Source organism: Alosa pseudoharengus, unplaced genomic scaffold, assembly GCF_046254945.1.
Source record: "Alosa pseudoharengus isolate Yale_2024_CS ecotype anadromous, Long Island Sound unplaced genomic scaffold, YU_APseudo_1.1 YU_APseudo_1.1_scf_1, whole genome shotgun sequence".
Lineage (NCBI taxonomy): Eukaryota > Metazoa > Chordata > Actinopteri > Clupeiformes > Clupeidae > Alosa > Alosa pseudoharengus.
This window is the reverse complement of record NW_027468564.1, coordinates 43,532,125-43,546,710: the sequence shown is the minus strand read 5'-3', so window position 1 is coordinate 43,546,710 and position 14,586 is coordinate 43,532,125. Positions and strand designations below refer to the sequence as shown.

Below are 14,586 nucleotides of genomic sequence, written 5' to 3'. Positions count from 1 at the left end.
AGGGGAAATGCCTCTGCACTCAATTGGATAGACCTAACCAATCAGAGCAACGATATAGCTTACCGTGAGCTGTTAGAGGAACACCCAAACCATCCTTCATCTCTACAAATGACTTAGCATTGTTTTCTGGTCGTTTTTTAAAGTTATTGCGCTGTCAATATATTGTACAACATGCAATAGTGAAATCTAAGACCACGTTTATACGTAGCAGGGTAGGCTTTTCAGAAAAACGGATATTTCCCTTCCTTCGTTTTTTAAAATAATTCCGTTCACACCGATGCTAAAAACAGATGGGGAAGGGTGTCGCAAACCTCTCGAGCAAACAGGTGGCCAATCAGAGATTTCAAACAAACGAGGGAACAACATGTCACAATACAAACACACCATTTTCCCCTGATTACATGCAAAAGTGAAACTGGACTTTTCCCACATCTCCACTTTGGCTGGAGTTTTCAGAAATTGTTTTCAGTGCTAAAATCACAGTTTTTGTGTAGCCTAAATGAAAGGCCAAACCGCATGGAAATACAGTAGGCCTATAGACCCTTTCAACAAAAACAAAAACAATGCTTTAACGTGTTATTTGGGCCCCAATCTACTTCCCCTGCATTAAGATAACATATGGAATGTTAAAAAGGAAGTCTTGTGGGGCCAACTATGATGCTGATAATGGAACTCTCTTGAAAGGGTCCATATGCATTTTTCCTACGAGTAAACAGTGTCTTAGAAGCCATCTGTCTAGTTTCTAACGAAAGCATTTAAATTTTAGTTGCAAACAAAATCAACCTAAGCGTGCTCAAATTACATGATAGAAGAGGCACTGTTGCTCATCTGTCCATCATCGTACAAAGCCCGCCCAGACAATTTGATTGGTCCGAACAGCTCTGGTTCGGCATAGTTGCTCCTCCAGTACGAACTTCCCGACTTCAAATGTTGTGGCCGGGGCTAAATTCAGCTGGCTTTCAGGCTAGGTGTGGCTAAGTATTTTGTAGTTTATTTTGATACACTTATAATTAGGGTATTTAATATTTTATTTTAAAATACATTTTGATGTATTTTTGCCCATCCCTGCCAACAGGTAGAGCAGCCAGTTAGCTACAGTGCTACACTCTTGGGGCATATTTAAAATGATGCCCCCCACAGTATAAACTTAGCACTGTAGCTGCCTGGCTATTCTAGCTGTTAGTTGATTATTTTAGCACATAGTGACTTTGAGAAACAGATCCATGTGAAAAATGGCCAGAATTTTCCTTTAAGGCATCAGGAGGGGGGATTATCTAACACACAGAGGCCAACAAAAGCCTATTGCACAGCTATGTACCAGCTATAGCTACCATTACACTCAACACCAATTCATCTACATTCAAGCTTTGAGACTGCACATTGCACAGATGCACAGCTGAAAAAAAAAAAAAAAACCTTTGACTTCTTGACTGTTTGGGTGGGCAAGACACAATGCTTGGATGGGCTAGAGCCGGCCCTGGAGTGTAATGTTTCTAACTTACAGAGGAGATAGATAGTTCTGCGAATTAAGAAGATCATTATTATCTTAGTCTTAGTCTTACCTTCACTATCAAGCCAAACAGAATTTATTTTGCATCAAAGCACTGAACATATTGCTTGAAAATGTCTCAATTATCATGTAGATAGATAGATAGATAGATAGATAGATAGATAGATACTTTATTGATCCCCAGGGGAAATTCAAGGTCTCAGCAGCATACAGACAACACAAACACATTCTTTAACAGCAGAAAGAGTAATTAAAGTATATAATATAAAAACACAACTAAGCAATAAGGACAGTAGAAGATAAAGAATATGCTAAATATACTAAAATACAAATTATACTAACTAACACTTAATCTAAATCAATTCTAAAAACAGTATCTACATGTTGCTTCACTTATAATAAATTGTCTGAAGCGACATTCTTGTTTGTTAGCCGTATACTCTATTTTCACTATACTCCATATTTTTTTTGTTTCCAGAGAAATACTTCATTCCTGTCTCCTGCTTTCTGCTCTTTAACCTGATGGACTGGGCTGGCCGCAGTCTAACGGCAGTGAGCACGTGGGTAAGTCCAAGAGAGAGAGAGAGAGAGAGAGAGAGAGAGAGAGAGAGAGAGAGAGAGAGAGAGAGAGAGAGAGAGAGAGAGAGAGAGAGAGAGAGAGAGAGAGAGAGAGAGAGAGAGAGAGAGAGAGAGAGAGAAGAGAAGAGAAGAGAAGAGAAGAGAAAGAGAGAGAAAGAGAGAGAGAGAGAGAAGAAAAGAGAGAGAGAGAAGAGGGAAAGAGAGAGTCAAATTGTCTGTCCAATTTCCTATTTTGTCCACAGAGGACTAATCCTCTTAGAATCTAACTCTGCTCTGATGTCTAATTCTGAGTGCCTAAAGGTTCTACCTGAGGAGATTTGGTTTTGGTAGTGAGCTCAATCCAGGATGCTACACAAGTGATGGATTTGAGATAGGGCCCCATTTCCTTTTGTTAGCTATTGGGAAAGACACAATCTGATTGTTCCTTCTGTTTTACTTTCAACTGATTGTTCCCCAACCAACAATGATTGATTGAGAAATGTTAAATACTTGCAACATGATAAAAAACTTTAGTGGTTCATTATGTTGAATGGGAGCATCTCCTATTTATCTCCTCATGCATAAAGAGATATTGGGAAAGACACTGCAGTAAAATACTGTATGTGGCAAGCAATATTCAGCCTGAGCCTTACTTGGCCTCCTGGCCCCTTTGCACCACTGTGAACAGACTTACAATATGCATTCCCATCCCAACGCATCAATCTAGCGGCGTTGTCAGCTATACTAGAACATTCCAGATTGCAGAAGGCATGAAAAATGGAGCTTCTGGAACGTATCGAATGGCTACATGAGGACCCGCTAGCACACATCTCTCCAGCAACGCTGAACTAGATAATCACTCACAGGTGCTCATGTTCGCCGCAGTTGCAGATGTTTGGGAACAGAAACCCCTCGGCTTTCGAATACAGAGATGCAGGTCAGCCAAGTCCAAGCGAACACGTTCCAACGTATCAGAATTTAAGATGGGAGGTGGGTTGCAGATTTTGGGGCTCGTAAATATGTCCGCCGGGGCAGGGAGCGAGATGTCTGACTGCTGCCAGAGAGAGGGAGTTGTTCCCTGTACTGAACGCAGTGATGTTGTGTTAATGTTGTGTGATGTTGTGTGTGTGTGTGTGTGTGTGTGTGTGTTTGTTTGTGTGTGTGTGTGTGTGTGTGTGTGTGGGGGGGGGGTGTTCAAAGGTGAGGTTCGTAACAGCTGCTACAGTCGGTTGTTTATGGACCTAGTGGAGCTGTGCCATGACTGGACTTGGCCCGGTTGCCGAGTCCAGCTGTTTTCAGAGATGAGGACAAACCTTTGCATTCTTCTCGATCCACCCATAGGATGAGATGTCCAAATTCCAAAATGAAGTGTCCTCCCATCTCGATTATGTGGGGGTCATAATGAGAGAAATCATCTGGCTTAGAGCATCTTGTTGGCGGTGTTGGCTCCAGTTCTGTTTTCTCAACCTCAGTATTCCAGTTTGGATTGATTTTCTCCTGCTTCTAATAGTGCAACATACTCATATGCTGTAATACTCCAGGAGTCATCCAGTTGAGGCTGCCCAATCAGGTGCTTAACAGTGGTAGGACGGTAGACTATTTACAAAAAAGCAGAATGGAGCACACTGATTTAGCTTGCAGTATTTACTCACTACCAAAAATGACTAGTGGTACGACACCACTGTGTTTTTGTCAGGCTCCAAATTCATATGCGGTTACAGAGAGTATGCAGGACATCAACCGGGCTTATAGTCCGTGAGCCAGGGCCTCAAAATATGGAAACCGTTACCGAAAAAGTGGCAAAGGCTACCATACCTTTTCTGAAAGCCTGGAATCTCAGCTTTTCAATGATGTATGATGGCCATGTGACAAGAGTATCACACATAATATAAACTAAGGTTGAGAAAATAATGTGTATAAATTAAGCAGAACACTGACACGCTGAAAATCTATATTGGACATATTGGAATATTTTATTTTGTGAACATTTTGGATAAGTCATCTTTTGTCTTTTAATCCTGTGGCACCAGGGAGCATCATTGAAACAAAATCCAAACACTGAAATACTGGCATGACCCTAAGGATTCAGAAAATGTAGCTTTCCAAAAACGGGAGATTTTTTTTCGGGGGTCAGAGTTCATACCGGATCTGTGTTTGCATATTTAATACGTTTCATACACGTGTTTCAACACTGCATTTCGGTCGTTGCTTTTACCTTACCATTACCTTACGCATGCCAGTTATATCCACCAGCTGCCTGCCTGCAGCCTACTTCCAAAACTCCAAAGCTGCTTGCTGTCAGATTTGGTTCCAAGGGAACAAGTTCAGTGTATCAACAACACTCAATAACAGTTTATGTGATGTGTTAATCTATTAAATTCCCAACAATTTCACAACAGCTAGTTCTGGATTAGGCCATTCAACTAGCCCGCTTGCTTACGACGAGACTCAGGCTGCGCAGTTGGCACCAGCTTCCTTATTTATTTCATACACAATCTGGCAACCTGAATGGATCAATGATTTTAAAATGAAGTTTGATGGCCATGCAAATTACGGGAGTTTTCCGGGAGAAATAACAAAACGGGAGGGTGCTGGGAGATGACCTTGAAATACGGGAGAAACCCGGGAAAAACGGGAGTGTTGACAGGTATATCAGACATGGCGTTTGAGAAAATAATGTGTATAAATTAAGCAGAACACTGACATCTAAAAAAACGGTATAACAAATGAGACATGGATTCCTATGGTTTAAGGTGTGGTAAACCCAATTATGACATTGCCATTACTGTACAAGGTCAAGGTCATGACCTTTAGGTATGGTCAATGACATTTTATGAAATTTTTTAGTACGTTCATTTCCCAACATTCCCGTCACACCGGTGTGATGTTACTCCTTTAAGAGTGTGGGGATGTACTTTTAGACTCCCCAATTATCCACATTATTTCTGCATTTCTTGCATTCATATGTTCCACCCACAGAATCATGATCCCATAGTGAAGTCGGTGATTAAAAATCCTCCCCTAGCACTTTTGCTGTGTCAGCTTTCTCTTGACAACATAATCAGCTCTCTGACTGAAAACAGCATGAGAGATGTCAGAGGGAGCAGTGTATTAGTTGTGAAAATGCTGGCTGAACTTCTATTTTGTCAACCTCTGCTTTCCAGTACTTATTGAACTCCAATGTGCACATTCAAATGGATTAAGCATATTATGCACAGTTCATATGCACTCTTAAAACAAATGTGTTGAAAACAACACAACTTGCGATGTTTTTAACACATCTCTGTGTCCAGATAGGGACAACAACACATTCGTCTTAAGAGTGTGGGACATGAATTTTGCTGATTAGAATTAGACTTCCACAGTCAAGTCATTCCCCCTCTCTCTCCCTCCCTCCCTCTCTCTCTCTCTCTCTCTCTCTCTCTCTCCCTCCCTCTCTAGCCCGGTCAGGACAGTAAGCTGTTGCCAGGTCTCCTGCTGTGCCGTGTGATCTTTGTGCCTCTCTTCATGCTGTGCAACGTGCAGCCGCGCTACAACCTGCCCGTCTACTTCCACCACGACGCCTGGTTCATCGTCTTTATGATCCTCTTCGCCTTCTCTAATGGCTACCTGGCCAGCCTCTGCATGTGCTTCGGGCCCAAGTGAGTAACAGTGTGTGTGACTGTGTGTGTGCGTGTTTGTGAACATAATTTGAATTTTCACTTTCTTCACATGGGAGTATGTGGAGTGATATGACAAATGCTGTACATACATGAACCGGTCACAGTACTTACTTGATTGATTGATTGATTGATTGATTAATTGATTAATTAATAGATAGATAGATAGATAGATAGATAGATAGATAGATAGATAGATGGATGCAAGACTTCAGTTTAGTGTTCAATGAATGCACTGTACTAAAACCCAACGCAAGTGATCCTCATCCTGCCCCCGTTCTCCCTCCTCACAGGAAAGTAGCTCCGCACGAGGCTGAGACGGCCGGAGCCATCATGGCCTTCTTCCTGTCGTTGGGTCTGGCTTTGGGAGCGGCCATGTCCTTCCTGACCAGAGGCCTGGTCTAACAACTCAATGCACACAAACAACAAACGCGCATGCGCGCCCACACACACACACAGATGTACATTTGCTCGTATACATGCACTGGTGCACAAACTCAACTCACACTCACTCACGTACACAAACAGTGTAATTATCTCAAACACACACTCTGATGTGACTGAGTTGTGTACAGCAGATTTCGTTCTCGCAATGCAGGCACACACACAAACACACACACACACACATACACACACACACACACACACACACACACACACACACACACAAACACACACACACACACACCAGACATACACTTGGAAGTGTATTCCTAGCATGCTGTATTCTCTAATAACATCAATGTACAGTGGACCAATTCCAGAGTAGGTTGTATTGTGTCTTTCTTTTCCGGCTGACTGAGGAGGGAGAGCTCCACAGGCTCTAGGATATCCTCAGCACTACCTTCTATCAGTAACCTGGGAGAACCCAGACGAACCTTTTTACCAAATTTTCATTTGCTCTGCAGGTCTGGCAAAGTTGCATTCACTCCCATTTCCGATGTTCCTAAAACCCAGACACCAATCACAACCTTTGAGGCGGGCTTAACATGATGTCATCGAAGCTGTTTTGAGAAACACTTTGTTGAGATGTGTTTTTTTTTTTTTTTTTTCTGTTGCTCTGCGTATGTCATCTCCTTCATTACTCTGATTGGCGTTTAGGTCTATCCAATCGCGTCCAGAGGCATTTTGATCGGCGTCCGTTTGGTGACGCCCCTTGGAAATGGCAGGTGAATGAACCTTGCCCATGCAGACCCAATCTCAATTTCAATTGAGATAAGGTCTGGTGCTAACCAGGCTATACTACCAGTATTAAACTGCAGACAAGTCTGAAGCGTTCCATTTGCGACGCGCATGCTTCAGCACTTACACAGTTGCAGCACTACACAGGACTAAGCAAGTTTGCAGATATTTCCACATCTTTATTTAGTTTATAATACAATATGAGAGACCCAGTCTTGTGTCTTTGACTGAATGCCTTGTATCATACACAATTCCTGCTGTCTCAATAGTTGCTGCAGACTGAATGTTGAATGTGTGTGTGTTTTCTTGACATTTGAAGTCTTGTCATTTTTGTATGAAAAAATATATATTTTTCCGTTTTATTGTTTTACGCCGCTGAAATTAAGGTAGTGATTGCCTTTTGTCCAAGGTCCATTCTCAAAATATGAAGGACACAGAATGTCCTTCAATATTCTGTGATGTCCATCTGGCCACAGGTTGTGCAGGGGACTCAGCAACTACTAAGCAGCTTGTTTTTTCCCCTGGATAGCCGGCGGATACCTTGCTTGTTGCAGAAATCTTTGTCTATGTGTCATACAGACTACCTCAGTCTTATATGAGGCATTCTGATTAATAATTTTGCATTTTATGATTATATTTTGAAATCAAATATCTCTGGATTTATTTAGTTTTATTATGATAAAACACAGTTGTACACTATACCCCCCTATGACCCCCAATCCTTATATGTCATGTCGACAACACATTTGCATAAACTGTGTTGTGAACCATATTTAAAAAAAATATGATAATAATAATAAAAATAAACCTCATGTATTTTTCAAAGTCGTCTGTTATTTATTGTTATTTATATTCATTGAATGGATGGATGCACGCCTCCAATTTCACTCACAGGTGTGTTAAACCTGATATGTAGAGTGCAATGTGATTCTATCAAAAAGGTGCACAAAACATAAACTGACAGCACCTTGGAAATGGCAAAGATATGTTAGGGTGAACCTACAGTACTCAAGACAGCTGAGGGCTGACACATGAATAAGTGAATGACATTGAGGTTTTCAGGTAGAACTTCACAAAAGCTGCCTATTTATTCTTCTGACCCTTAGGCCTACTAAGAAAGTACACTAGACTTCTGGAAACCAAAGCACCTGAAATATACCAGATGTTTTTAACCTCTGATTATCTGCACTATCATGCAAAAGTGATGATGTGCAGTGACAGACATTCATTCTAGGCAGGCAGAGCAGACTATAATTCAAAAACAGAGACCATCTTTAAGGATGAATACCATTTTTATTGTTCAAGGAACTGAGTGGGACAAATGTTCTCACCATAAAGACAACCTTTGGACCAAAAGGTAAAATAAATTAACACACATAAATCCATGTGCACATACACATGTATGCACGTGCACACGCACAAACGGCATCCTGACACACACACACACAGCCCAACGAATAAACAGCATTAAATTCAACTACTAGATTTCCTACAGCATGTTGACATGTTTAGTGGGAAGCTAGCATAAATGTTAGCAGAATTGTAGAGACAAAATGTGGCCCTATTTATACGTCAACTCTGGTCTCCAAACTGATGTCTTAAAAACTGTACATATGTACTATGTATTACACTACCATTTGTCTTGCTATGATAGTGTGTCAATGCAGGGTATGTACAAAGATATTAACAGCCGTTCATTGTAAATCTTAGCCTACTAACCAATGCTGGTCCTTACTTCTCAGTATGCTTGGAGCCCTATGCTGCTTCTCCATTTGTGCTGAGCTAAAAAGACATTCTTTACTTCACAGCTTTAACAAGCAATGATGGTTTAAAAGTAACAAGCAAAAATAAACAAGGAAGAATGAAAAGGATTTAAAAAAATCCAAGACTCAAAATCAGTGTCTGAAAAGATAGGCCTATGATAATATAATAATAATAATAATAATAATAATAATAAATAATAAAAAATAATGTTAACAGCTAGTAAATCCATAATAAGTGTGTACAAGTAGGATAAGGTACATTAAGTGACTGTGAGAGGTCACATTCACTTTCAGTGGAGAAATATTTTAACAGATAGGCCTAGAAGGGAAAACAAAATGGATGAACCAAGACACGTATCCGCTTAAAGATCTCCGGCATGTAGCTACGACAATGACACAAGTACCACACAACGAAAAAACATTTACATACAAGCATGGCATGTGATTTTATGGTGCCAACAACAGCACATGTAGCTACCGCTTTCATAGTTTAGCTTTGTGTCTACAAAAAGGAAACAAAAACAAAATAATCCTCAAACAAATATAAAACAATAAAACGAACGGAAAACACATGGAGATGTAAACATTTTAATGAGAATACAGGACACCTGAGACTGTTCAAGAAGTCGCTGTGCTAAATGGTAGCTTTATCTGCTGAATCCACAACTAATAATGAGGTAACAGCCACATGAAACAAGTCTGGTTCCAATCAGAGCCAAGACCGTCCCGGAGCCAACTACCATTTGGGGAATATATTGCATGTTCCTTTAGCTGGTGGTAAAACATCCTCTTACTATAAACCTTCACAGCTTTTCAGCGAGGAACGTATCCTCAGCAACGCTTTAACAGCAGTGGTACATAAAAGAACGAGCGTACAGTGCCCTCTAGCGGATCTTCACTAGTACAAACCTGTCTACTTAAGTGCGTTTCTCTGCCGCAGCGACAATATATTTTGTTCTGCCTCGGCAACCTCACGGCTTTCGGTCACATAAAGTGGCAGAAAAATAACCACAAATCAATCAGTCTTTTGAAGTCTCGCGTTTACACGGTCAGAATCACAAAATAGCTTTTAGCGAAACAGCACAAAAATAAGCCTATCCCCTTTCTGCACGCGCTGGTGTGAACATTGCCTACTGGTTGACAGCGAGACGGGACGGGAGACAGCTTCTTTGTATTGGCAAAACAAACGTGGTTACGTGGTCAGGGCTGACACGAGTGCAACAGAACATGGTTCAACAGCACCCCTCCATAACAATAAAAAAGTAGCTGGTACAACAACGCTGGGAACTTAATGAACTAGTCAGCCTGAAGCATCGCCTATCATTGGCTCTGTAACATGAATGCAACACTGTTCTCTGTCCTTCAACTGCTTTAGAAGGACTTTCATTACAAGACTATCTACTTATGTAACTAGTGGCCTCTCACTCAGACACACACACACACACAAACTCACACAATGGGTTTAAGTGGCCCTCACATCTTTTTTGCTTTTACATGGGCATGAAAAGGTTTTCTGCGTGAAAGCTTTGCCTCCGACATGTCGCTGATTGTGAAGACAAACAAATAACCTACTTTTAAGCCTAAGTTTGTGCCATCAGACGTCTTCTATCCAGTCAGAAAAAGCACATTCTCTTCATATCCAAAGTAAACTACCCACAACAATCTTTTATCTCACTTCATATAAAACAAAAAAAAGAAGGAAAGGAAAGAAAAGGAAACAAACAGGCACCAGCTGACAAACATTGTCGAGCACAAAGTGGTTACTCACAATTTTCATTTTTAAACATTTTCTTTTTTTAAACAATTTTTTTTTTACCTTTTGCCATTTCACATAAGAACCTTTAGACTTGCACAAGAATGGAAACCACACTTCACCAGCCAAACCCAAGTTGTTGAGAATCCATCAGTATCGATAATCCCGCAACAAGCAAGACCAGTCTTTGCTACACAGACTTGTCACCACACATCTTGGCGACATCTCGAAATGTATGTGAGTCATTATCTTGCCCCAATGGTCAACCACCACCACCACCATCTACCTCACAGTCCTCACAGTCCAGATAGGTAGCTAGTGGAGTTGACACCGGGACTGGTTGTGGGAGGGTCTGTTGTAACGTTAAGGTTAGTATTTTGATGTCTACACAAGCTGGCAGCACAGTCAAACCCACTATCATTAGTCTGTTTTTGTGGGCCTGTTTGTCCCGTATGTCAACCAGCAACAGATATAATCACAGAAAATGCGAAATAATTTTTATCCAAAGATATTTTGTGTGTGTGTATGTGTGTGTGTGTGTGTGTGTGTGTGTGTGTGTGTGTGTGTGTGTGTGTGTGTGTGTGTGTGTGTGTGTGTGTAATCCATCCGCTAAGACCAGCCGGTGGTCCAAACAAACAAAAAAATCATCAGCAGGGCATAGTATGGTTCCTGAAAGTACTTGCTGCTCCTTTGTCAGTCAAAAAAAACAACAACAAAAAAACAAGTCAAGCCATCAAGTTGTGGTAGACTCAGGAGAAAGTCGGAAGTAATATCCAGATAACAGTTGTTAGGAATCTTGGACACGAGTAAACACTGAGATGGCTAGAACAATATCCCATAGGTGTTCAAACACAGAGACAGGGAGGTGGGAGGGGGCATTTGAGGGACAACGGGGCAACATCGAAGGGGTTATTTAATTTGCCTCTTTGGAAGAAACAAAGGTGTGCCGTTCAATTTATTTCCAATTCAATTCCATTTCATTCACAGTTTAGCCATGTGTCCTAACTGCAGATAGTGGAGATGGCCAAGCTTGTCCCCCGAGCGCAGAGTGGAGGTCAATCGGGGACACTCCAGTCCTTCAGGTCACTGGGCAGCATGATCAATTGGGTCTGGCTCAGCCCGTCTCCGTTAGAGTGGCGATATCCCATCTCCTTTTGGAACGCTCATTTCGGAAGAGGACTCTCTGATCATCAGAATCGCCAGTTCCTTGGATTGGAGGGAGACAAGCTTGGGAGAAGATTGGGATAAGACGGATGTGCACTGGGTCCACCATTTTGGCTCTTCCGTCTCCTCTCCTTCACTATTGCACTTTTTAAATATTCCTTTGGAATGTCTAATAGAACACTGAAACTGGGTTAACCAACGACACACACACACACACACACACACACACACACACACACACACACACACACACACAATGGACACAAAAGGAAACAGCAAACCGCCATGTGTATGCTAGTGTAGCAGCAGGGACAAATCAAATACTGTTTTGGAAGTGCTAACAAACTCACTCATAAACTTTTGGACATTGATGAATGATGCAGGATGAGGAGTCAAATTTGTCAATTTCTTTTTGGCTTTCTGTCTCTGTGACTTGAGCCTTTCATGTTTTATGTGTGGCTGTTCTTGGAGTTTGCTATGGGTAAACGATAGCTGTAGTATTGACATGATAAATAAAAAGTGTGTGTGTGTGTGTGTGTGTGTGGCTGTGTCTGAATGAATGCCTGTGTTTGAGAAAGATTGAAAGTACAGCACAAGGCCTCCAGTGAACAATCTCACACTCACAACTCACAATGATGAGGTCATCAAGACCCGCCGGCACGTGGCATGTCTGTCCAGGGCCAGCCAGCAGCACAGAGGGTAGGGGCAGTGTTCTGTGTCTCTCTGTGTGTGTGTGTGTGTGTCTCTGTGTGTGTGTGTGTGTGTGTGTGTGTGTGTGTGTGTGTGTGTGTGTGTGTGTGTGTGTGTGTGTGTGTGTGTGTGTGTGTGTGTGTGTGTGTGTTAGATGTGCACAGTAGTGTAATCTACTGGGAGGATATACAGTATGTATATGTCAAGTATATGTGTGTATATGTCATAAGAAATGTGTGTTTTTATGCACACCAACATTGTGCTTACGCGCAACTTCTGTGCAGCGGAGAAGTGCATGTGAACATTCTTCCCTGTGTGCGTGTGAGAGTGCTTGGGCCCATTTCTACCTGTACGTGTGTGTATATGTGTGTCACCATATTACCACTGTGTCTCCAATAGTGTCCTTGTGTCCTCCTTTGGTGCCGATGGTTCTGGATGGCCCCACTTGTCCAGTGGATCACTCCATCACTCTCTTCTCCTCCTCCATCTCTCTCTCTCTCTATCACTCTTCTCTCTTTCCCTTCCCCTTCCCCCCCCCCGTGCGGGTCAATGGTGGACCTCGTTGGCGATGAGGCTGTCCTCGCCGGACTGGAAGTCGGCCTCGTTCAGACTGTTCCCCCCGTTGATCATCTCCTCGTCCTGCGAGGAGCCCTGGCCGTCCTCCTCGCTGCAGCTGCCGGCGCCCGCCTCGTCCACGTTTGGGTCCTGCAGCACCTGGGCAATGTAGGACTGCTGCTGCGGGGAGAGAGAGAGAGAGAGAGAGAGAGAGAGAGAGAGAGAGAGAGAGAGAGAGAGAGAGAGAGAGAGAGGGAGAGAGAGAGGGAGAGAGAGAGGAAGTCAGTGAAAAACTTTATATACTGTATATTTTCAACCGTCTGACCCCATGCCCTATAACTTTAAGACCCAAAGTAGTGGTGAAACAAATGGTTGATGTGTTTATTTTATATACTGTACTATACTAGGACTTAAGAGGTAGAAGATATAACAAGGAAAGAAGGAATTACAGACCGGAAGAAAAGGAGAGAAAGAGAGAGTGATCGATTGTGGTAAGGTAAAGAGTAGAAACAGACAACAGTCGATGGAGAAAGCGCAGGTGGCTGCTCAGACAGAAAGGAAGGACCAGAAGACTGGCTGGTGAAAGAGAGGAGGCAGGGGGAGTTTGCTTTGTTTGCCTACCTGGGCCATCTTGCTGGTTGGTGATGCACGTGCCGGTCGGCCATTTTCCACAGCGTCTGCGTCTGTGTCCTTGGTGTCAATCTGAAAGAGAAGGATGCCCCGGAAGAGGAGGGCGTGAGACGATGTTCTCAAAGTCAAGGACTCAGAACCACCACACCTTCTGCATCCAAGTGTAAAACGATTACACAATGGGTTTTGCTTTGACCACTTCTGTTTGCATTTTTTAAGTGGACGTGGCCGAGATTTCAGATCACAGATTACAGGTTAACGAGGATCTGGATTAGATTTCATCATCAGATTACCGTGTCACTGATTGTACTGTAAACAACCTGATGGGTGGTGGAAGAGTGTGACTCTTGTCGTGGGAGTGTGGTGTGTGTGTGTGTGTGTGTGTAGGGGGTGGGGGGGGCGGGGTCTGAGTGGTACCTTATAGTTGTGCGCGCTCAGGTACTTGAAGTGCCCGAAGCAGACGTGTGACAGGCACACCACAATGGTGATGATGAGCACCACGAAGGTGAACATGGAGGTGGGCGCCAGGAACCCTGAGGGAGAGAGAGAGAGAGAGAGAGAGAGAGAGAGAGAGATAGAGGGAGAGAGAGAGAGAGATGGAGGTGAGAGAGTGTTGATTGTTTATGCACACACACACACACACACACACACACACACACACACACACACACACACACACACACACACACACACACACACACACACACACACACAACTGTACACTTACCAGTCAACTAGTCATTGACAAAAGCCAGCTACCGCAACAGTGGGTGCTGACATTCAGCTAAAGGCTAAACAGGCTAAACATTCTTATGTATTGAAGTACTTCACCGAAAATCAGGCTTGTTCCTCTGCCAACAGCTAGTCATTTCAAATATACACAGGACAGGAGAGGTGTAAAGTTCCTTGTGCTATAGGTAGGGGATTTCCCACAGTGGCCAATCAACAGCCGAGCTTCAAGATTGTGGCCAATCAACAGCTGAGCCTTAAGATTGTGGCCAATCAATAGCCGAGCCTTAACATTACACAACATGACATGGGATACTAAAAAAACCCAACAACAACAACAACAATAACACTACTGTACCGGTACATAACAACTACTGCCAACACACAAAAAAA

The 14,586-nt window shown here is 42.6% G+C and overlaps 2 protein-coding genes across 9 annotated transcripts in view; one reads left to right on the top strand and one right to left on the bottom strand.

The window, feature by feature from the left end:
* Positions 1–7,715, top strand: part of LOC143129224 (equilibrative nucleoside transporter 1-like) — a 31,659-nt gene extending 23,944 nt beyond the window's left edge. For all 5 annotated transcript variants that reach the window (XM_076289894.1, XM_076289896.1, XM_076289897.1 and 2 more), the window contains exons 11-13: positions 1,989–2,074; positions 5,510–5,709; positions 6,021–7,715. In XM_076289894.1, coding sequence (XP_076146009.1) covers positions 1,989–2,074; positions 5,510–5,709; positions 6,021–6,132 — 398 coding nt within the window. In that variant the 3' untranslated portion in view covers positions 6,133–7,715. The remainder of the gene's footprint in view (positions 1–1,988; positions 2,075–5,509; positions 5,710–6,020) is intronic.
* A 467-nt stretch (positions 7,716–8,182) lies between these two features.
* LOC143129162 (mechanosensitive cation channel TMEM63B-like) overlaps positions 8,183–14,586 on the bottom strand; it is a 75,514-nt gene continuing 69,110 nt past the window's right edge. For 3 of the 4 annotated variants that reach the window (XM_076289888.1, XM_076289889.1, XM_076289891.1), the window contains 3 exons: positions 13,882–13,997; positions 13,456–13,536; positions 8,183–13,014 (listed from right to left, as the gene is read on the bottom strand). In XM_076289888.1, the coding sequence (XP_076146003.1) occupies positions 12,826–13,014; positions 13,456–13,536; positions 13,882–13,997 (386 nt within the window). In that variant the 3' untranslated portion in view covers positions 8,183–12,825. The remainder of the gene's footprint in view (positions 13,015–13,455; positions 13,537–13,881; positions 13,998–14,586) is intronic. The other variant, XM_076289890.1, reaches the window with a different exon arrangement.